We start from the raw sequence: 24,302 nt of genomic DNA, 5'->3' as shown, positions 1-24,302 counted from the left end.
GGTTTTTCTTATTTTTCAGTATGATCGGGTCGTTTGCCGAGGTCGAAAACATAGATTTCACATTGCCTCTACATTTCAAACAATATATCAAAAAATCAATCAAGGTTCAATGTTTAATTTGGTTAGCTTATGTTGTGCGTCTAAGAGGCTGTTATTTACATGAAATTGTCTAACACATTATCTAAAATTAAAAAAAAATCATATTGGTATCTTACACCGTTTTGTTTTTATTTCAATTTAAAAGTGTATAAGTATTAATTAGCTGATTAACAACCATTATGTATACGAAGACCATAAAATGAAAATTTCTTCATTATTTGAATTTACAATACAGGAAAAATTTTTTGAATCAACCACGAACTTTTTATTTTCGGAGATAAAGAAAAAAAAACAACCTCAGAAAGGTTTCTTAACTCGGAAAAACATAAATTTTAAATTGGAATTCTGTATGTGTTATTTAAAATATATTATTTTCAGCTCACAATGATACGGCATTAAACAATCCAATGCAATACTACGCATGTGTTTAAAATATACAATATATTCTCCGTATGATTTGCACTCATGTGTGTATATTTGTCTAGTACTAGTATAGTCGTCAGATATATATCAATCCGACAATGTTTTAAACGCAACCAAGTGCTACCTACCTACCGATACTTATATATTTTACAAAAACTTACACCAGAGTTGGCCTTTAACATTTTATGGTTATTTTCGATATACTCTCAGTGTGTGTTAACCGTTGAATCCGTTAAGATGTACGTTTTCATGAAATTGACGACTCGACCGCCGCACAATTACTAATTCAAAATTAAAGGAAATCCGGAAAATATATATACATACATATACAAAAAAATAAATAAAATTTTAAAGATTAAAATTATTTTACAAATTGAAACTTTAAAATAAATTTTTTTAAATAATACAAAATAGTTTTTTAAAACAATGATGATATTACGTAACGTGTTAAAAATCAAAGTATATATTTAAAATTGTTGGAAAATTTTCAAATGATTTAATTTGAACGTGTTTTGGGAAAATTAATTAAATCTACCATTTATATATGTAAGTGCTTATTTTTCAAAAACGTTTATTTAAAAAAAAAATTATCTGTTTTTTCTGTGGGAGCGGTTCAAATTATTTTATCAAAGATCCAAACCTTTGCTTTTTTTTTCTAACCCAACAATCAATTTTTTTTGGATTTTTTTAACAAATTTTTTTGTTTGTTCTTAAAATTTAAAATATTTTTATAGAAATTTTTCAGTATTAAATAAGTTTGTTTATATTCTAAGATTTAAAAAAAAATTGAAATTATGTAAGAATATTTTATAACCGGTAGTGAAATTATTTGGGTAATAACGATCAGCCGGCAATACGAAAATCAATACAATAACCGCGAAAGGAACGAACCAGTGACATAGAGAGCTGCCTATCTTTCAAACTAGGAAGTTAATTTAAAACACTCACACATACATACATGTACACAATCAGCCATGTTTTTTGTTATAAGTTTCAATTGTTGTAATAAATTTTTCTTTTTTGGTTCTAGGGATAAAATGTTATTTAAAAATTTAATCTGGGTGATAAGAAAATCTTCAATATAAATTTAAAAACAAAAAGTTTTCGAACAATTAGGAAAATCGGCAATTCGAAATTTAAAATTAAAATTTTTAAAAACATAAAATAATTTTAAAGTAAAAAGTAAAAATTATGAAATTCAATTCAATGAAAATTATGTGTTGCAATGTAATAAATTATTTAATAAAATCACAATTATATTGCAATCTATGAGTGCAACAGTGACTGAAATATTGGGTGTTCAATGTGTAAGAGTGAGACGGGTTTTTACTTAAAAGTATCTTCTTGATTAAAGATTGTAAGCGATTAACACCACATGGGTAAAAAAACGACTAAGCGTAAAACTAGATGGCGTACCCTCTCCATTGGTGGTAAGTTTTTTAATTTTTTTAATTTATTTTTAATTTTAAGTTTTATCAAATTTAGAACATTGTTTTAATAAAAAAACATGGACTTTAAAAAATAATATTGTTGTTTATTATGAATAATTAAAATATATTCACGGTTCAGTTGTAATTAGAGCATTCCTAATATTTAAACATTACTACACAAGGTTATTTTGATTTAAAAACATTATTGGATAAGAAACTATAATTGTTGTCATAATATATTGACTTCCTCTATTAATTTTTTTTTTAAGTAGACGCGAATGTCAAATTTAAATAAAAAAACACTTTCAATCTTGAAGAATATTCCAATAGGTTAATTTAATTTTGATTAATTTTAAATATAAAATACTAGTTTTTCAATTTTCAACAGTTCCAAGAAAATACAAACATGTTGAAATAATAATGGACTTAAATGGCATATATTGCGAGCTAAGTGAATGCTATAACATTCGATGTCTTAATGTGTATCTACTGTTTAAAAATTTCAAAAAATAATGAATTTTAAAATTTTAGTTATCGTCTTTAATTAACTATTATCATTGAGTAAACATCAAAATTCAACGTCTAATCAATATTCAGTCTACTCAGACCGTTAGACCCATAATATTATTTTTTACTTATGAATACTTCCTTTTGATAGTACGAAAAACTTTTTGATAGTACGAATATCTTTTTATTTTTGCACATTTTCCGAGTTTATATTGTTATCAAAGATTTTCTGATCCGAAATTTTAGGTAGCGTTCAATTTGTGCTGGTAGCAATTTTCTTATCATAAATCTATTCGCCAGACTCTACATTCAGAGGTAAAGTCGCATAATTTTCGATTAGCTCGTATTTTATGAGATGAAAAAATAAATTGTAGTTAAATTTCAAAACAAATTTTGAATATAATTTTATGTTTATTTCTGATATAATTAGAGTTTTTAAGAGTTAAAATGTCCATTAATAGCTGTGAAATCTGTGAAATCAATATACGCACATTTATAATCGTATTTTCCGAAGGTTACTTTGATTACTTTTCCTTTTAATATTAGTTCAAGAGTCAGTGACAATGATTACGTCATAACTTTGAATTGTTTAAATTCAAAGTATAACAATGTTTTATATCATATTGGTACTTATTTGAAGCTCTCAAATACAGTGTTTGATTTTGAGTTTGAAAAATTTTTTCGTATAAAAGGGAATTAATAATAATAGACCGTAGGAATTTATAAACTTTTCAGTGGATACACTATTTCCATTTTTTTCTTCAAAATTTTAGGTTCAATATACTGTTTTGCAGAGGTGGAGGAGAGTTTATAAATTTTTGTATATTTTCTTTAATAGAATTTGAAATTAAATATTTTAAAATTTGAAAAAAAAGTTTTACTAATGATCCTTTTTATCTAAACCGTCACGTGATAAACTTGACAAGAGGCTAAACAGGATTCAAGGCATACTAATTTTGCATAATTCTGTATGAGAGATGATCCTATTTGATTTTGAGCCAAATAAATTTATACTAAAAGTTAATATTAACCTATTTAATAACAAAGATATTATTATTAACCCATTTATAATAAATGATAATACTAACCTAAAATGAATATTAAATAAGTTAAACTAAACAACTGACTTGAGCTATTTGTATAAATACCCTGTTTAGACAGTGTTATGTTTTTTGGAATTTACAAGTCTTCAAACGGATTTTTAGACAAAAAAATTTCTTCGAAAATTTAACTTTTTGAATCATACTAACCTTTTTTTATTATAAGATGGGTTTGGTATAAAATTAAAATCGGTAAATAGTAGTCGTTAAAGACCTCTCCGTTAAAAAGCGACTTTAAATAAATAAATAATAATAACAATAATAATAAAATCGATAAACTGACTACTTCAAGCTATTTTCAAATTTTCGACTCCCTATCTATTTTAGTCTTCAGAAGAAAACAAAAATATTTACGAAAAAATGTTGCAAACGAAAGTTCGGTAATCGAAAAAAATAGACCCGGAAAAAATAGACCGAAAAAATAGACAGAAAATTTTATAAGCTCGGAGTATTGTTGTAATTACGAGTTGGTTGGGTTGAGTTTGTCGACTATAGCGGGGTTGGCTGTATTCTGAAGTTCTTAGCCCTCCCTATTTCAAAAATTCAAAAATTGATTCCGGTATATTTTTTCTTAAAGCCAAAATTTTATTTAAGCAGTTTACAAGGTGTGTCCTACGGTCTACAGATCCAAGACCGAATTGACCTATGTTGCTCAAACTCATTTTTTACGTCTTGAGCAAGCTGTAAAAATTACTGCTCAATATATCTTTTCGTTTTTGAGTTTTGAGATATCATGGACAAATTAACTATAATAGGCGATTTTTAGGACCACCTATCCCAAAATTTGGTTTGTATCATCAATATTTATTACAAAGTTGAGACTAAACTTAATATACCATGATATATTTTATATGTACAGGATAAAAGAATATTTAAATTGTACGATCCCGTTTAAAACACATAGATCAATTACCGATCTGTGTAAATTTACAGGGTAGACCCAATTTTTAAAAAAAGTTATTAATTTTAGAACGAAGTTTTATCCGTAGATATTCTTTTTAAAATATTCATATAAGAGAAACGCACGCAATGTCAATATATTGATTATACAGCTAAATACTTGGTTTATCTTTTAATCTAAATTAATTTTAATAAATTCTATAATTGTCTGTTTCTTTTTATCATGTGGTATATATATGTTTTCTTGTTTTCAAGTATGTAGCGATCCAATTCCATAATGTTTTACAAGTTTTAATGAGGACTATATTTAACATAAGATATTTTGGGAAATATCCCAAGAAATATAATAATGAATTATTCTTCGTTTCAAAGCTAGTATAAATATAATTTGTTTTTTAAATTGTCGGAATAAAAATAGTTGACAATAACATAGGCCTGCAACTAAAAAATTGCACAAAATTTTTCAATTAGGTACCTTATTAAAAAATTTCGACCACATCCGAGTTAAATTGGCTTTGCAAGAAATAACTTGATAGAAGGAAATATTATTTTTGGATACAACACTCTAATGAACACATAATTTATCAAAAATATCCCAGGCAGCTAAAAAATTAATTTTGCACATCTGTGGAATTTATTTGCAAACAAAATAGACTTTTTTTTAAAGGATTTCATTTTTATTGACATTATACTATAAATAACAGCGCATGAAAAGGGTGTTAGTTCACGATTTTTCTATTTACAAACTAATCTTCCTTACAAATTAAGTTGATAGCAAATGAAATACATGCAGTGGTGGATTTAACGAGTATGCAAAGAAGCAATTGCCCACTGGGTCCTCGAAATAGTGCTCCACAAGGAGCCCGAAGTGCATTTACGAAGGCTTAAAAAAAGGAGAAAAATGACAAATTTGTATAAAAGGACACGACAACGGGACACGAAGTCCGTTAACGAAGACTAAACAAAAAGAGGAAAAAAGACAAATTTAATAAATTAGTTATGTAATTATTATGAGGGTAAAAAAGGGTACCACAAGGCAGAGGCACCAAACTCTAACGAAGACTAAAAAAGGCTCTATTTATAGATTTTGCCCACTGGGCCTTTTCCATTAAATCTGTCAGTGTTATCTGCTACGCTTGCAAAAAAATTATGTTTTATCACCTTTACTAAAATCTAAAATATATAATAAGAAGAAATGTGGACATATGAAGCGTAAGCCCAAAGGTTGATATTCACTGCAATAACTAAACCTGTATGAATTGTCATTAGTATTATTCTCGCTGGAAAAAATAGATCCGGATCTTAAATCATTCCGGCATTAACAAATAGCTATGTATAATCGGAGCGCACTAATGAAAGATTTATAGTACGGCTTGTAATTGACTCGGGCCCGTATATATTCTATGAACTCATCTCTGCTATGTAACTGTGCAGGCTGTATATCTGTATAATCTGTAAATCTGGAAACCGATGAAAAACTAGTGAAAACCGATCCAGACTTTATATTGATTTTGAATATGTTTGGAACCCTAATAGAACTGGCCATATGATTTACTGACAGTTATGATTACGGTCTCGTGAGCCTTAAATATGATAGTAGGTAATGCCCAAAATCGCCCTGTAAGAGTTCGTGAATTTCTATGAGGACTATCTCCTGGAGGGATTTGAAAAACTCACTAAGTGGTGGAGCTGGAAACTGCCTGCTTGTTTGATAATTCATTAGACGTGATTCTGAAGTCATCCTGCAAATTTTCAGCCCACCAAGTGGTCCACTGTCCACAGAAAAGAAATTAGCTAGTTTTTAGCTGAATAAAATATCTTGTTTTTATGAGAATGTAATCCTTGCTAGCATATCCAATGATACAGCAGTACTGAAGATTTGTTTGTCATCAGAATTCATCTAAATCAGTAATACCAATTTAGACTTGAGAGTATAATATTACACCGTTGTCAGTCAGACGGTCTATCAAAAAATCAACTATGAAATAAAATAAAAATAAAAATAGAAAATTTTTGAGATATATTCAATGCTTTTGACTTTTCTGAAAAAAAAGAACTTTAGTTTATTCGATTTTATTTGAAGATTGTTGGAAAGGCAGGCATTCTCTTTAGATTTGATACGAAGAAAGTTCATTATTATATGGCGCCCTTCAAATTACACCGGATTGCTAGCTGATAATTATTATTCACGTTTACTATGCAAATATAACGATTTACATATTTTCTTAAATCTGAGCGTCATTTGTGTCGATACAAATGTCATTTATGTTAAATTTAAAACCGATTCAAAATAAAAATCCGAAAATTAGATATACAAACACTTTTGCTTAATAGTCTGCCGCGCCCTAAAAGAGTAAAAATCTTGACGTTATTATTTATCAGCTGTGTTTCAGTTTTGCATCTTTTTTCAGTAGTGTAAACGCCGTCAAGATCCAATTTGCGTAGCAAAAAATCGTTTAATTGTTAGTTTTCTAAGTAATCGTGGTTGAGAATTATCAGAGTAGTTTACTAAAAATGTTTTTTGAAGGAATCGCATGGCGTCCAGATAAGAGCCTCATTTTTCGAGCTAGAGGCTTCTTTAAAGATAAACCAAAAGTGCACGTTCCCATTTATCGTATTCAATTCAGACACAGTCATAATTTCTTGTCGTTACTAATTCGAGAGGGTTTATTCGCAAAATATCTAATTATAAAATTAAATTATTCTCTGATGGTAAAACACCTTAAAAACCACAAAATTTGAGAACAACAATGTGAAGTGAAAACAATTAATTAAAATGGTTTATATAGTGTTCAACTTGACGCAATGTTGTAAGACCTTGTAATAAAATTTCTAAAGTAATTCTATATGTATTATATGTTATAGTCTTACAATATTTGTATGACCTATGTTTCTGAAAGCGTTATAAATCATCCCTAAAGTCATAAATGTTTCTAAAACATCAGTATATACTTTTCATATTATTTATCGTCTTCACATACAATTGCTCACTATAAAATTTTCAATTTCTTCTTTTTATAAAATGAAGTGGAAAATTAAAATAATTTTATTATATTGAATAATAAAAATTTAGAAATAACATAGTGAAATTAGAAATGTACTGAGTGAGATTATACGAACGAGTAAAATTCTACATAAAAATATTGTACAGTGTAATAAGGTTTGCTTAACGTTTTAACCCCCGAACTAAAAAAAAAGGGTGTTATAAGTTTGTTAACCCCCCAACTAAAAAAAAGGGGTGTTATAAGTTTGACCGCTATGTGTGTGTGTCTGTGGCATCGTAGCGCCTGAACGGATGAACCAATTTTAATTTTTTTGGTTTCTTTTGAAAGACAATTTTACGGAGAGTGTTCTTAGCTACTTTTCAAGTGCGAGCTTAGGGTTCCGTATCAGAAAAAAACTAAAAAATTGGCGACGATCTTCAAAATGTGTGTAAGAAAAAAAAGTAATTTAATGGAGAGTGTTTTATATATGTTTCAAGAGGGAATTTAGGGTTCCGTACCTGACAAATTTAGCGGGGATTTTTAAAACCTCATGTGAGTTTCACTTGTGCTTGAAATATTTTTCTGTATCTGATTTACTTTAAAATAAAGACCTCATTAAAGTTTTTTTTTCTTTCGAATACCACTTTTCCAAAAAATACACCGTTATTCTATTGTCTACTAAAGCCTAAAAGCATGTTGTATGAAATAGATGAGAAAGTTTTATGTTCTCAAATGAATATTTCAAAGTTTCGTATTTACTTTTAATACAATGAAAATGGGGACTGATATAAATTATGTGACCTTATAAAACGTTAGATAGGAAAATGGAATTTAATATTCACTTAGTGGTATTAATCGAAATAGCTTCCCAAAAGGATTGTTTATATACCACCCTTCTTTAACCATTATAAAAACAGTCTTCAATAAAATCAATAAAAGTAAATTGTATATTTTATAATATTTTGTTTCAATATTTTTAATCTTTATTTGATCGTAATATTTGATTACAATTTAAGAAACGATAATGAAATAGAAAGTGAAACTTTTAATTTATTCGTAAAACGAAAAGATATCTTAATAAAGACACCCGAATGAATTAAAATGATAAGGAAAGAATAATAAATAAAAAAAATAATATAAATACATACTTGTTATACGATACTTTATTTCGGGTGTCTACGGTATTATAGATTCTTTACATGTCTAACCAAGTGCAAACTTGATATTTTCGAAAATTCAAAAATTTAACAATTTCCTTAAAGCATTGAATTGGATAGTTCTTTAAATTTTTTATTTTGATTTCTTTGAAAGTCTATGGTTTTTACTATCCATCATTTTTTCTGATTATAAGCGTACAAGAAAGTCATTGGTGCCTACGACATTTTTTTTTTAAATTCCAGCAGTTACAATTCAAATTATATTTACTATGTTTACGAGAGCACTTTCTCGAAAAAATCTGCGAAAATGACTGATCTTCATATAATTTTAAAACTATTTTTTATAAATTCATTTTTCATGCCCTTTTAGAAATATAAATTATAATTACCAGACAGTTTTTCTGTTGCCAACACCGAGCCAGATATTATTCTAATAATAAACACGTTTTAAAATCGTTTTAATGTGGCTGTGGATTTAATAAGATTTAGTTTTATAATTAAAGAATGTAATTATAATTTTTCAGGCAAGAATTACGTTTCTTTTATTGCGTGCATCCACCGTTCGCGTCAACACAACCGCCCTCAGGTGCCAAACCTACTTGATCTCTAGCTTAGCAGTCTAAAAACAAATTTTCAGCTGTCTTAAGTTACTATCGGTAATAGACTTTGCATTCAGAATTTAATGAAACTTGGCATAGTTGTCCATTATTATATCACAATTAACCTGTTAAATTTTTAGGGGCCTTCAGAGAACTGAAAAAAAGATATTTTAACATTGATCCTTATGGAAAATCACAGATTTTATTTTATTTCACAAAACTGGATGTTCAGATTTTCAGTTCTCTGAAGGCCTCTAAAAATTTAACTGGTTAATTATGATATAATAATGGACAACTATGCCAAATTTTATTAAATTCTGAATGCAAAGTCTATTACCGATAGTACTACCTTAAACTCTTGAATTCGTTACCAGTTTTCGTACCAATAATGAATATCGAATACATGAGACTCTTGGGATCACATAAAGACGACATATGACTTGGTAAAGCAGGTTGCGAATATCAATTTCACTGAATTCAAGCTGGACATGAAGCAACCACATCTCAATGGAATGTATTTTAGCAATCCAAAATTTTTACACATGTAACTAATTATAAATAAGTTGATACAACGATCTGATTTCAAAATTCTTTGAAATTCGATTACACCGAATTATGCATTGTGAAATATTCGCACATACACTCTAGATGGAACTCTCAGATGTCAGGCGTGCAGTCTGTCTCTCTCCTCTACCTAATGTCCTAACTTTAATAAGAAAGGATTATCTAAATCCAACTATCTCGAAATCAACTTTCTTCTATCTATCGTCTTTCGCTTATTGATAACTGGGAGTTGTAACTCGCCAACTGGGCGTTAATAACTCGTACTAATTAAAATCAGAAGAAGGCCCTAATTCATTAGTTGAATTTTCGGCTACCAGATGGCAATACTTGTACTCACTATTTTTATCGGCAGTTGGCGGGATTTTTCTGATTTGAATTTGAATATTTTTATTGGTCTTAAAAAAACCAATAAAAATATTCAAATTCAAATCAGAAAAATCCAGCCAACTTGCGATAAAAATTTGTACTATTAAACAGGAAGTAGACCGCTTTTTCAGTAGTTCCTATTTTGATCACCTGATTACCAAATCAATACCAAATTGTTGATGTTTTGTCGGCAGAGTTAAATAATATTTAGCTTATAATTTCAAAAAAGTTGAATGTGCACATTTTTGATCTACAGACCATATTAAAAGTGATTGGTATACCATTTGATATTATTGTGATACAGTTATATTGTTATTAATTAAAATATTAATCAATTCATTTAAATTGATTCGAATGTTGTTCCAATTTTAATTAAATTCATTCATTCATAGTAATATTCTGGCTGACTTAACTTTAATATGTACTATTATATGTTATTACTCGTGTATTAGTATTGTTATAATCTATGGTGATTTATATGAATAATATTTTAATGTTATGTTTTAGTTACATTACAATTCATTGTCTATAATCTGACATACAGTCACTTAATTAAAATATTATTATTAATTTTTATAGATTTTTTTTTTTTTTTAAATTACAGATTTCAAATAAACTGGACCGTTATCCTACTACAAAATACAGAGTGTTCATTTCAAAAGTATCCAACCTTAATTACTCTTGACCTGATGTGATTATTGTTTTGAATGAAAACATATCGATTTAGATATCGAGGGGAAGTTTATTAACGGTATCTAGAGAATTTCAAGCTATCCCAACTTCGAAATTTCAAATGGCACCCCTACCTTGTGATACATCATTTGAAAGGGCATTCAATTGGTTCTTAAGATAGATGACACAGAAAATGGAATGTATTTTATGTCCTTTCAAATGATGTATCACAAGGTGGAACTGCCATTAGAAATTTCAAAGTTGGGGTAGCTAGGGGTTAAAAGATGAAACCTAAAATTCTCTAGGTATCATTTTTGAACTTCCCCCTAGATATCTTCACTCAAAACAATAATATCAGATGAAGAGAGTTATTAAGGGTGGATACTTTTGGAATAAACACACTGTATATTATTAAAGTTACGCTAAACTGTATATTTGCACTAATGTTACTTTGTTATGCTTGATCAGTTTGGGCTGTTTCAGGGCTCATTTTTAGGATAAAGAAGTGAATTTAAGATGTGCTACTTGAATAATACTCTAAGACTCTAAGTGTTGTCATGCCAATCGAAATTTTAAGACCATTTGTAAGAAAAAAGTCTTGCCCTGGGGCACGGCACGTGCCAGATTCTTATTATGAAAATTGGTAGTTCAGATAGTTTTTGTTCTCGAGATATGAGCATATTTGTAAGTGGCAGCCGTGCAATATACTCTTCAAGTGGGTTGTTGAACAAAAAAAAAATCAATTTTTGTATTTTATTTAAATTCTTTAATGAATAAAGTATAAAAATGAATTCACAGATTACAAACGTTATTTAGGCATAGTGTGCTATTTTCGAGAACATAGAAATGTTCAAATACCAAAGTATATATACATACAGAAGTAAAAATACTATGTCACACTATGTTTTACGAAAAATTTTTCTTCGTGTGTTTTCGTTTCTCTTTTGAAAAGTTATAAAACTTAGATCTATTTTACTCGTTTTCTGCGAAAAATACAAAACCTTTTTTAAAGAACATTTTTCTAGAGAATTTTACGTTCTCTAGATTATCTTCATTTGCTTTCATATTATGCATAATTTCGAAGATATTTCAAAATATTTGAATTTTAAGGCATTTTTACAAAGTTACATGCTAGCAAATTTTCTGTGTTTTTAACGATAGCAAAAAGTGCAGCGTTTTTTTTATCTAGGTGTACTTAAAAAAGTTTTAAAAAGATTTATAAATAACAAAAAGTTTAATGAAGTTCTTTAATGAAGTTAAATTAAGATTCTTATAATTTATTTCATATACATATCTGTGATACATGTCTGTGACAAAAACAAATTTAAAATTTGGTGGAAAACTTTATAATTTTTCCGAACCTATTATTTAAAAAATAAATGTAATGGAATTTGGAATGCACAACTTTTAGATGAAAACGCTGGGATTAATTCAAAGTTATAATCGAATAAAATTGCTAAATAATATTTGAAATATTTTTTGGAAATTTTTGGAAAAAACTCTGATTTAATCCAAGCGTTTACATGTTACCTAACACTGAGCATGTCAAATTCTATATTAACATGTCGATAGTTGTTTTTTGAGTAATAGGCTCGCAAAAATAGGGCCGTTATAGGTTATAGGTTCATATTCTTATTTGTATTGTCTTAATAATTCTCTGTAGATATCTTTTCGACAATCCATTTTATCTGGAGATACTTAATAAAAAAGCATTATTTCAGGTTTAAGGTATACATATAATTTTAATAAAATTTATTTTATATTTTTTGTACAATGTTAATACAAAAGAAGTGAAAACAAAAAATTGAGTTAATTGTTGAAATATCCAGTATAAAAAGTATTGAATGTCAGTGCTTGCATTATTTTTAATAAATTAGAAAAGTTTAAAAACCAACTTTCGTCCTCCATTTGTTTTGGTTTTCGAAAATTCCGAGAAAAATTTGGAAAGTATTTTCTAGAAATTTTTTCGTCTTTCTAGAATCCTTCACAAGAACTAGTTGAAGTTACTTAAAAATTTTCTACTGCCTATATTTATAGTTTTGGACACCAAAATTATATATTATTTGCGCCCTCACGGGTAAACAGTGAGGTTTACGAAAAAATGTTTCAAACAAAAGTTGTTTATTTTTTTATAAGACACATTTTAACTTTTGTTGTCTCTAACGGCTTACATGATGATCCAAATGACCTATGCTGCTCACTTAAGATCTCAAACTTACTTTTTACGTCCTAAGCACGCTGTAAAATTTTCAGCTTGATATATCTTTTCTTTTTTAAGTTATCATGATGACAGGCGGACAGACAACCGTAAATGGACTAATTAGGTGATTTGATGTAAAAACTTATACCAAAATTTTGTTTGCAGCATCAATATTTTTAAGCATTATAAACTTGGGATTAAACTTAATTTACTTTGATATACCACTAGTTCGATTTATATCTAGGTATATAAATATCACGAGTGAGAGGTATTATATACATCTGTTGACCCCCACTCTCTGCAGGCACTCAACAGAAAAACTGTTGTATAGCTTAAAAGACATCGAAGCCACGATACAAGTCACTTTTGCAATTTCATATAACATTTATAATACCTCTTACTTAGGTGCATTGCTTAACGCATGTACTCTGTCATACTCGTGATAGTTATATGTCTAGATATAACTCAAACTAGTGGTATATTGCATATATAGAGGGTATAAAAATTAGTTATATTTGAGCATGAAATGGGTCAGAACATAGACACTTAGGCTGGAAGTTATATTCAAGGTATTTGTTGTCATCTTTATTGTATATTTTAGTTATAATAAACATCCAATCTTGTCTTCCAAGAGGAGAAAAATTTTCAGTTTTATGTTAAAAATCATTCTTTACAAAAATTTTTGATTACATTGAAAATTGGATTATCCTACATTATTTAATTTTAGACTAATAAATTTAGAAGTAAAATTTGAATTTTACACAGGAAATCAGAAAGAAATAAATCAATTTTGAATTAAGAGTGCTTGCGTATTTTTATATAAAAATATAATAAAATACACTATAAATACATGGTGGGATATAAATAAGTGTTGTTTATGGACAATTACTTGGCCATTAGAAAGAGGAAGGGTGTGAGGTTTGTTGAAATACATTCTTAACTCAAAGGATTCATTTTTCTTCATCATCCTCGCTATTAGAGTGTTGAAAATCATATACGTGGGTGGTCCAGCGTCTTTTTTTTGTCACAAATTCTTGTTTTTCGCATCTTTTAAGACTTTACACACCTCCACAGCTTCTCTAAATGGAGCTAAAAGGTTAGGTTAAGATAGGTTACATTGGCTGTCCACGAAAGACACACTTAGGCTATAGAGCCCATTGTGATACCATACATGTGTTTTACCACCTTTCCGCTGATAATTTCATTTATCAGCTTCTCAATTTCAGAGGCTGAGTGCATCTCCTTCATGCATATACCATGCACTATACCAGCCCATCACAACTATTAATTTAATTAATTTTGTTGCGACGCGACGGCGGGAATCGAACCCGCTACCCTAAGCATACCGCGGACGGAATTGGTTACGACTTAACTAACTGAGCTAATAGGGCGACTAAAGGGTTGAAAATCGATATTAAAATTGAATTGGTTTAAGAATGCGCGTTTAAGGGGTAGCAGTTTCGACGACCCTTCAACCACCTTTTTTAGACCACAAATTCGTATTTTTATGCAGTTTTGTTTGAAGGCATTTTGTATTTTTGTCAAAAGATAAAAATTCCAAGGCAATAAAAAACATCTAACAGTAAAAACATTACATGTACGACAATTATGGCTTGAGTTATAAAGCTCTACAGCTAACAAGTTTTATTATTTTCTGTGCAGTGTATTTTTTTAGGTAAATTTCAAGTCCGTTTGTTTGTGAGACTTGTTATTTCAACTAAAATTCGGATAGTTTTTTCCATTACTTAACCTGACGTTTGTCATACTATTTATTATTCATATTTTCTACGTGCAATGAATGTAGTAATACATCATACTATAACCTGAAATATAAAGAGATGATGAATATATGCTAGTATGCTAGAAATAAAATAGGTCAGCCGTCAACTGCAGATGAGGGAGAAGAGGAGAGGTTTGATCATGTTTTAATACTTCCTCCTTTTTTTATATTTTCATAGAATACTCGAAACAATTAAATTATTGTAAAAACATAAAATTAGATGTCATCAATTCTTATTTTATCTCTACAGACTCTATAAGCTACATATACGGTGTATATGGGAGTGTCGGACAAGTAGGCTTGGTCCGTTCCAGGGGAGGCGAGCCGGTCAACCGCCCGGGGCGGCAAATCCTTAAAATATAATGTACAATAATCTCAATAATCGATGCTCAATAAGACCAGGACTATTCCGAAAACTGGTATTATTCAAAAAAATTCATTATAATTTAAAAACAAAAAAAACACCATTGGATTTTACGCACTTAAGGGAAACTGTGCATATAATATATATACTCCGTATACAGGATGTCTTTTATACGTTAGCATATGCTTGAAACTCGAAAAATAAGTTTTATCGATAAAAAAAAGATTAAAGCAAAAAATAGTGGGTGTATAGGCGCACATCTTACGAAAAGATGAAACGTGACCTAGGTTTTCTACTCCATAACTCTTCAAATTAGAAAGTTATTATTGATTAAAAAAGTAACATTTTTATTGGAACATTTTTCCGTAATCCGTACAGTTTAGGCAAAAACGGGCTGAAAATCTTTACCCAAAATTGTTTTTTCGTATCAAAATTATTTCGTATAATTGTTTCTGCGAAATCTAGGCACTCTTTGAAAAAAATTTACAATAAACCCCATAAAATTAGTTTGTTTTTCTATAAAAACATTTTTAGTTCAAATTGAATGAATGAACAAATACCCAAAAGCTAGTATTTTGCTATCAATTACTGTCTGCACTATTCGGTTTACAAAAAAATGCGTATTTATAAAGAATTTTCTAATTTAAAGCGTTCATCCAATGCTTGTCAGTAATGAATCAGAGTGAGGTTTTAATTGAACCTGAAAACTTAGACCGAATTCGATGCCGGTATAAGATATATGTGTCCCTTTGAAACTAATATTTTTCGTTTGAAGCATTTTTCTCGATTAAATTTATTTATCGAGTTTCAAAACATAAGTCAACTAATAAATGTCATCCAGTATATGGTATGAGTGTAAAGGACGGCATTACTACGGACGGATATTATTTTTGCCCAGAGCAGCAAAATAGCTAGATCGGGCCCTGCAAGTAGGGGATAGCGAGGAAGCACAGTTTATATTCTGAAATTATTTCAAAAATTTTTGATTGTTTTTATTTTGATATTGCAAAGCATTAATTTCAGATCTTTTATACGAAAACATAATTTATTTCACGGCAAATTTACAATACATGATTTTAAGCCAATTTTTATAATTATCTAACGAATTCCTTAATTGGTTATTACTATTATTTAAATAAATAATTACGGATCTCTAGTAAGTTTTTAATTAACAGTTATTTCCTAAACGAAAAAAGGTTAGTAAACTTGGAAATAGTATCATTCATAATAGATTTTTTTATAAATTTTTTCATTAAGTGCTAATTACCCCTAAATTCATTAACAGTGTATATTTCATTTGAATTAGTAAGTTATAATCACGAATACAAATTATTACAACTATTTTCAAAGAAACTGTTCACAATCCTAATGTTTCCTCACGTGTTTGCAATACCCACCCCCATCGTTCTAACTGCAGACAGAATAATTGTACATCGAAATTTTACCAAAACATTCCTTTGCTGTTTTTGGATCCGGTGTATACTATTAATAATATCGTTTAATTTCGTTTAATTAATTTCGTTTTTTTTTCGGTTAATTAAGGTAATTTAGACAATTTTTGAATTAATTCTCTAACTTTAATAATTAACGGAAATATTTTCGTTAAAAGTACATCGAATTTCTAATAAAAAATTTCCTATGAAGAAATGGCTTCTCTCTACCTTGCATGAGTCTCGTTTCGAATAATAGAGAAGTTTCATGTTTTTTAATTCTATTCTTTTCGAAAGTTGACTAAAAATTACTAAGAAAAATTTAAAAAAAAGTTTTTTTAATTTAAAAAAAAAAATGATTTTTCTAAACTTTAAATTCAAATGTGACGTCAACACATCTTTTTAGAAACGTTACCGCACAAAATAACATGCAGCATGATAAATGGTTTGTCTAATTAAACGTAATTTTCCATAGAAATAAAGTGAAAAATGCAAATTTGTGTGATTCCGATTGGTTTACTACCTCCAAGGGTGTAAATACGTCACTACTGTTTTTTATTCAAAAATATAACTTTTTTTATTAGTAATTAATAACAAAATGGAATTATTAATTTAAAGAAAAAACACTTAAATATACTTTAGATGAATTATTCTTTCATTTATATATGAATTTCTGGTAAAAAAAAATTAATGCCAGTTCTCTATTGTGGTTTTTTGTGATTTTCTGGAAAATCTTGAAATAAAACAGTTAGAAAATTTCTTTTTTTACAAAAGTTCCACATAGACTCATGGCAGATAAAGAATACTTTCATAGGAAATTTTTAGTTGGAAATTCGGCGTAAAATATAATTATGGTAATTGTATTTTAGAACTTTAAATGTACAAATTCAAAAATAAATATTCAAGTTAGAGAAAAAATGCTTACGACACAAACTCTATCATACTTTAATTGCAATAATTTCGGTAAGTTACCGAGAAATTGTTAAGTACAAACAATATTTAACGGTGCCGTATTTCGTAAATGATACATCGGCTTCGAAAACTATAAGGAAACTTACATAGAAATTTAAAGAGAATTACTACTTTTCTTCCGTCTGAACTTGTCGGATCTACATTGTACATTCTATAAAAGTAATTAGTGATATGAAATAAAACCGTCTGTTTGTTCGCGTTGCCTTGGTACTAAAATAAAATTAAAATTAGTGCCGTGTAGTAACAATTCAAAATATTGCTAAAGATATTCGACCTTTAAATTGAACTTACGAAAAAGAGTTCTATAATTAAATGTTATTTGCAATGCATTTGTTAAGATTTACATTAGTTTCAATTATGTTTACTGCAGTCTAAAAAATATTTTTAAATGAAAATTTTTAATTTTAAACAATGTATAAGAAAGTAAATTACTATAAAGTTGAAATTTTAGTCCCAATTTTTTTAAGGTACAAATTAATCCAAATTACTTTAGACAATGTTGTTTTCCGCACAAACTTTTTATACGTTTTCGATTTTAGTGACTTTATTGGTATCTACGCTTAGAAAAACCAAGAAAATTACAATTTTTCTCTCTGTTTTTGATAAAGGCCCTACGATGTTACTCGCGATTAAAAGAGATTTCGAGAGTTTTTATCGTTACTGTGTAAATTAATAAAGCAAAATTGCTCTAAAGCTTCTTGCGCAAAATTGCTCTAAAAATCTATTTCAAGAACTTTTACAAAACCCTTTTTAAAATACGGTTCCTGTATGCTATCCCCATAGGAACTGTACATTTTTCCAGGATAAAAATTAGCCTATGTCATTTTCTTACCCCCAAACTACCACTACCTATACAAAAAATCATGTCGATTCTTTGCTCTATGAACAATTAAAACAAATCTATCCCACGGGAGCCTATGGGCTATTTCAGACTGTAGTCTGCCTGTGTCAAATTTCATCTAAATCCGTTTGGTAGTTTTTGCGTGAAAGAGTTACAAACATCCAGCCATTCATCCAAACTTTCACGATTATAATATACTAGCTTGATACCCACCCGCTTCGCTGGGTTTAAAAGTAAAGATTGGTAAAGCCCATCGCGTTGCAGCCCTCTTCTCCATTGCTCTACTTATCCCCTTCCCATAACACTCGAAATAATGGTAGGGATTGTTTAATACATTTAACAACATACATTTAACGTTTAACACAAGTAAAATATATGTACAACTGGTAAAATATATGTACAATTTTTTTAAATGTAAAATAGTCATAATTCATTGAGTATATCAGAAAAGATGACCATGAATTGTTTTACTTGACTACTTTCACAGAAATCTGTAATTTATGGTAATGTCAGATTAAATTTAATTGAAAATTTTAAAGTTCTTCTGATGTAGGTATGAGTTATATTATTGTTAAGTTTCAGTCAAATCCATTCATATGTTTTTGCGTGAAAGCGCAACAAACAAAGAAACAAACATCCTTACCTTCACATTTATAATGTACAGGGATATGGGAATATCAGATTCAAAACCCAAAAAACGCAAATTCAGCTCAAACAACATGGGATTGGACTAAATTTTTATCACTTCAGAAGAATTTTCATTTTACGAATAGAAAAGTTGTTTAAAAATCTTTACTAGTATGCAAGATATGAACTTATATAACTTTTTGTTATTTACCCTAAATTCTGGGTGTTGCCAAATTCTGAAACACAAAGTTGATTTTTCACATTTTTACTAAAGAGATACTGAAGAAAATCGGGAAAAAAAATCGAACACACAGTTTTTGTTAATAAGTTTCCAAAAAACGAATTAATTTGATGATTGGTTTCTTAATTTCAGAGATATTCAACACTTCAAAAATATTTTTGCAGTTTTAAAGTACTCAACCCATGTATATTTGGTCCAAAAATTTTATAAAAGAGGAAAAAATGAGAAAAAAATTTAAAAAATATTTGTTAATTGTATAAGATAATAAGTTTATTGATTTGTTTGTCTTCTTATTATAACAGATTTTGGTTTTGTTTACTTAAGTTATTTACTCACCATTACATTCTGCTTTAATAATACTGTAAACATTCAATTAATATAATTTAAAATACTTAATTAACAACACTGTATTCAGTTAGATATCTATACATATAACATTTTAGATTAATGAAACTCTTTGACAATAATCCACTAAATGTAAAATAACACATTTGTTCAATGTATTTGAAATATTTTGACATATTAATTAAACACATTACACATCATAGTTAAATTCTCTAAAATGTTTTAAAATCATATTAATGTTTTTTCATGTTTATTCTGATCAAAAACAACTGCCATTATGTTATTATTTTGACAAAAAAATATTGAAATGTTTATCTTTTTAGATTTACATTTAAATATCGATCAAATAAAATATTTTTTCGTTTTAAGCTACAACTAGGAAGGGGGGCGAACACAAAACAACAACAAAAATAGTAAGAAGTATCGATTGTATTCACTTTGCGATGATCTCTATAGGTCGGTACGATATCGGCTACTTTATCTTATATAGTTACTTGGTGTTTTCCTTCCTTAAGGTACTTAGCTCTGTCCAAACTGAACCGATTTTGAATATCATCGTCTCTTTTTTAATTGTTTCGGGTACAGAACCCTAAATTCGCATTTGAAACATAGCTAAGAACATTCTCCGTTAAATTATCCTTTAAACAAACAAAAAAATCAAAATTGGTTCATCCGTTTATGAGTTATGATCACAGACACCATTCTTTTTTGGTTTGGGGGTAAAAAATAAAACTATATATATGGTAAAATGGCTTATGAGTAAACAAATTAAATTGGAAACAATTTTTAGAAAGGTTAGGGAATCGAATTTACGTAGAAATAGTTTGTCTAATCCTAAAATATATAAAAATCTATAAACCGTTAATAAATAATGATGCAGGTTTTATTTTTTATCTAGAAAAGTAGTACCCATTTATAGTTAGTGCTAAATACAGGACTTTTGTACTAATATACATGTAGTCTCAAAGAAAGGGCACCATGTTACAAAAAGTTAATTTTCCGTCCATTGAATATTTTCAATTATTATTCCTTTCCGAGGCAATATTTGGGGTAATATATAGCTTAGCAGTTTAAATGAAAGTCCATGGTGCCATTCATGCATATTTCCCTTATATTTTGATCTACACGATGAAGTTTAAAGTCATTTTTGAAAATGACTTTACATGACGCCATTTTATTCTGGATTACAGTTATGCTATGGGAGCTGGCAACGTTTTCGAGGGGCTATTTTAGGATGGATGAATTCCGAATATTTCTTTCCTTATTGAAATACGTTTGACATTTGAGAACGTACCCTCAAAGAAAAGACACCGTTCATTGGATATTTTACAATTTTTATACCTTTTCAAGGCCATATTTGGGGTAATATACAGCTACATTTTATACATTTTAAATAATATTAGTTTAATAAAAAAAAATTCCGTGATGCCATTCATGCGTATTTCCCTTTCTTGTACATGACGTCCTTTTATTCTGGATTACAGTTCATGCTATGGGAGTTGGCAACGTTTTCGAGAGGTTATTTTAGGATGGATGAATTCCGGATATGCCTTTCCTTATTGAAATTAGGAAGATATGAAATACGTTTGGCATTTGAGAAAGGTTTCGTTAATTAACGATGGATTCGCGCTAATAAAAATAACCGAATTTCTGTCTTGTGAATTAAAATGAGATTGTTTAACTATGAAAGTAAATCATATTAATTATTAATTTAATATCTGGAGCGGTGTTAGCAACGGTAAAACTGTCGGGCAATTATAATTTATATTGCTAAAAGGGTTTTAAAAATAAATTGACACAAATTGCCCTAAAATGATTTTAAATTTAGCAATTTTCACAAATTTTTTTCGGAAATGCACATTATTAAACGCAGTAAACGCAACCTCTCTCAGATGCCAGACATACTGATTTTCCACCTAATTTTAAAAAATTAAAAATATCCAAAAATCCAGCCATCTTGAAATAAACTTTTTGGGGACGTTACTAGCTCTGATACTATTATAAAAAATCTAGTGTCAACAACCTTTATGTACAAAATCTCAATAGAGTTTCTGAAGTAAATTTATATCACGTTCGCCTGATACATGAAATGATACAATTCAATATTAAATTTTTGGTAAAAAGTTAAATTGGTTCCTTTCATTACGATGCCATTTTCGATGTTTAGAATGCTATTTACGATTGTAATATCGAATAAGATCGCAAGGTAGGTAATTACAGAATACTTTATCAGACCTATAGTGGATACAGGTTAGCAGTATGCGTTTTAATGACATGAAAAGTAATTTTATTGGATTTTAATGGTCACGAAGATAGAGCTTTTAATAAAAACTAAATGATATAAAATAAAAACTCTTTTATGAATAGTAATCAATTAATGCCCATTATAAATTGCAGTACTAAACTCTTGCATAGTAATCTAAATATAGCTTGTTTCTCCAAACAGCTTTACCTAACTAACATGGTTACTTATGGAGACAAATTAACAATATCTTGCCAAACTATACTATTTTGTCATCTCTGTTATATTTTCTAGGTCTCTTGACATATTTAAAGTTTTTGTAAAACTTTCTAAAATTCCTAGTTTTTGCAGAAAAAGAGACCTCCTTTTGTATTGATTTTTCAGATTTTTGCTCTGTCTGATAACCTTGCTTGAGTAGATGTCCATAAATTGTATCGCCTTCACCCCGTTTTATAGAATGTCAAAACAAATATCATTTTTTAAATTTTTTTTCACTTCTTAGGCATGACCTAATCATCCGCCCACTTTAATTTTCACTTCTTAGGTAACGTAAATCATATCGGAAAGAGGGTGAAAATATTACATATCACGAGCAGATTTTCTTCCACCTTCGCACCCCCACCCCTGTATCAGGGGTGTAATCCGCCACTACCAAAAAAGATTCCTCCACACCCCCATTACGTAATGAAAACTACATTGGAAAGACTACAGATCACGAGCAAAATCGTCTGTCTCTCCGTCTAAAATGATTGGTTCAATTTTAAACAACACTTTTCAATCCCCGCCTTGGCGAGTTTTATATTAAACTAGTCTATTTTCTATATAACAAGTTCAGTATTTTTTAACGCTTAGTTGTTGTAATGTTTCAATAATTGGCTACAATTTTACTTCCTGCTCTCATGAAACCAATAAATCACAAAAAATTTTCCTCTTGCCTAAATAAACAAAAGTTTTGATCCCAAGCCATTTATATTAATCAACAAAATAGATACAGAGTTTAATTCAAAATAAAAGTTAAAATAAATAAATTTTAAATTTATTGTTACTAGAGAATACATTTTCTTAATGCTAAAAGTTTATTGAACGGTTGTATAAGGAAGGGTAGTATAATGTTGTTTCTATGGTTACACTTGGAAAGGAATAAAACCGATTAGGTATTATGACTACATATAACATACATAACATACAACAACCCACACACATACAGTGTGATTTATTTAAAAAGTTTCCATCTAATTTTTTATAAACGAATTGAAATATCAAAAACGATAAAATATTACATTTGTGGTGAAAACATGTTTTCACCACAATCTTTTTTAGTTAGATGAAGGTGCCTTCTATGTCAAACGATGGTCAACTTTTTTCTTTCAATTCACGGTATCTGCAGGTTTTACGCTTTTTAAGACTAAAAGGGATAGTATAAGAAAACAAATTTTGTAGACACAAATTGCTTTTTTTTCTAAAATAAGATAAATAACATTATTATTCTGAGAATTTGTTGATTAAATGTTGTCTTGGTTTTTCTAATATTTTTAACAATTGTTCAGACAAAAGTGGCAAAGAACCAAAATCTACTACAAAAAGTATGTATTTCCATTAAAAAAATAACGAAGTTGACCACTTTTTGACCCGGTACCTTTGGAATATCGATATTAAAATCCGTTTTTCAAAAAATTAGCTTGAAACTTTAAAAAAATCATTCTGTATAGGCACGGTACTCGGTACTCCCCCGTTTAACATATTTATATCTTCTTGTGAAACTATAAATTTAAATTTATATTATAAATTTGAATTTGGGAATGGAAGTAAAGAACGAACTACCAATTACAAACATGAATGAAATGAAATAATAAAATTTATCTAGAAATTTTTTTTTGTTTTTCCCTAAATATATACAGAGTTTATTAAACTTTTAACATTTTCCTCATAAAATCAATTCGAATAGTGTATTTTTATGTTTGGTTGTGATTTTCCACTATTGTTTTCATGATTATTTTTAATATTGAAAGTGAAATAAAATCTGTTATTTTATCTATGTAAATTGTAAAATGGAAAGTCTGTCTTGATAACTTTCAGTGCATAAAAAAAACATTTGAATAACAAAAATACAACATCAATTTTTTTTTCTGTCTTTCTAAGAATTTGGTGAATAAACATGGTGGGAGCGCAAATAAATGCAAAATGCATGGTCTGAACTTTTTTTTTAGCGTCCCAATTTTAACTATTATCAGTTCTAAAAAGAACTAAGAATAGAGTGATCACTAGATAAAAATCGTGATTTGAGTCTGCCCAATGGAAGACACAAAAATAAAGAATTATATACTAAAATTTTAGTGCAATTATCACTAGAGTGTCAAATAAATCTATATTTTAGTTCTAAAATATTAAGTTTATTTAGTTTGTTCAAGGTTTCACTATTGTCAAGAAGGTTAACCATATACACATTTGGATGCATTTCT

General features: G+C 28.6%; 1 protein-coding gene across 3 annotated transcripts in view; it reads left to right on the top strand.

Annotated features, from left to right (window-relative positions):
• The first annotated feature begins 1,714 nt into the window (after positions 1-1,714).
• LOC123305340 (FK506-binding protein 5-like) overlaps positions 1,715-24,302 on the top strand; it is a 100,559-nt gene continuing 77,971 nt past the window's right edge. The window contains exon 1 of one of the 3 annotated variants that reach the window (XM_044887027.1): positions 1,715-1,952. In XM_044887027.1, the coding sequence (XP_044742962.1) occupies positions 1,898-1,952 (55 nt within the window). In that variant the 5' untranslated portion in view covers positions 1,715-1,897. The remainder of the gene's footprint in view (positions 1,953-24,302) is intronic. The other 2 variants (XM_044887030.1, XM_044887029.1) reach the window with 2 other exon arrangements.

The sequence above is a fragment of the Chrysoperla carnea genome, chromosome 1, assembly GCF_905475395.1.
Source record: "Chrysoperla carnea chromosome 1, inChrCarn1.1, whole genome shotgun sequence".
Taxonomy (NCBI): domain Eukaryota; kingdom Metazoa; phylum Arthropoda; class Insecta; order Neuroptera; family Chrysopidae; genus Chrysoperla; species Chrysoperla carnea.
Note: the sequence above shows the minus strand (reverse complement) of the source record. Positions and strands in the feature narration are given on the sequence as shown.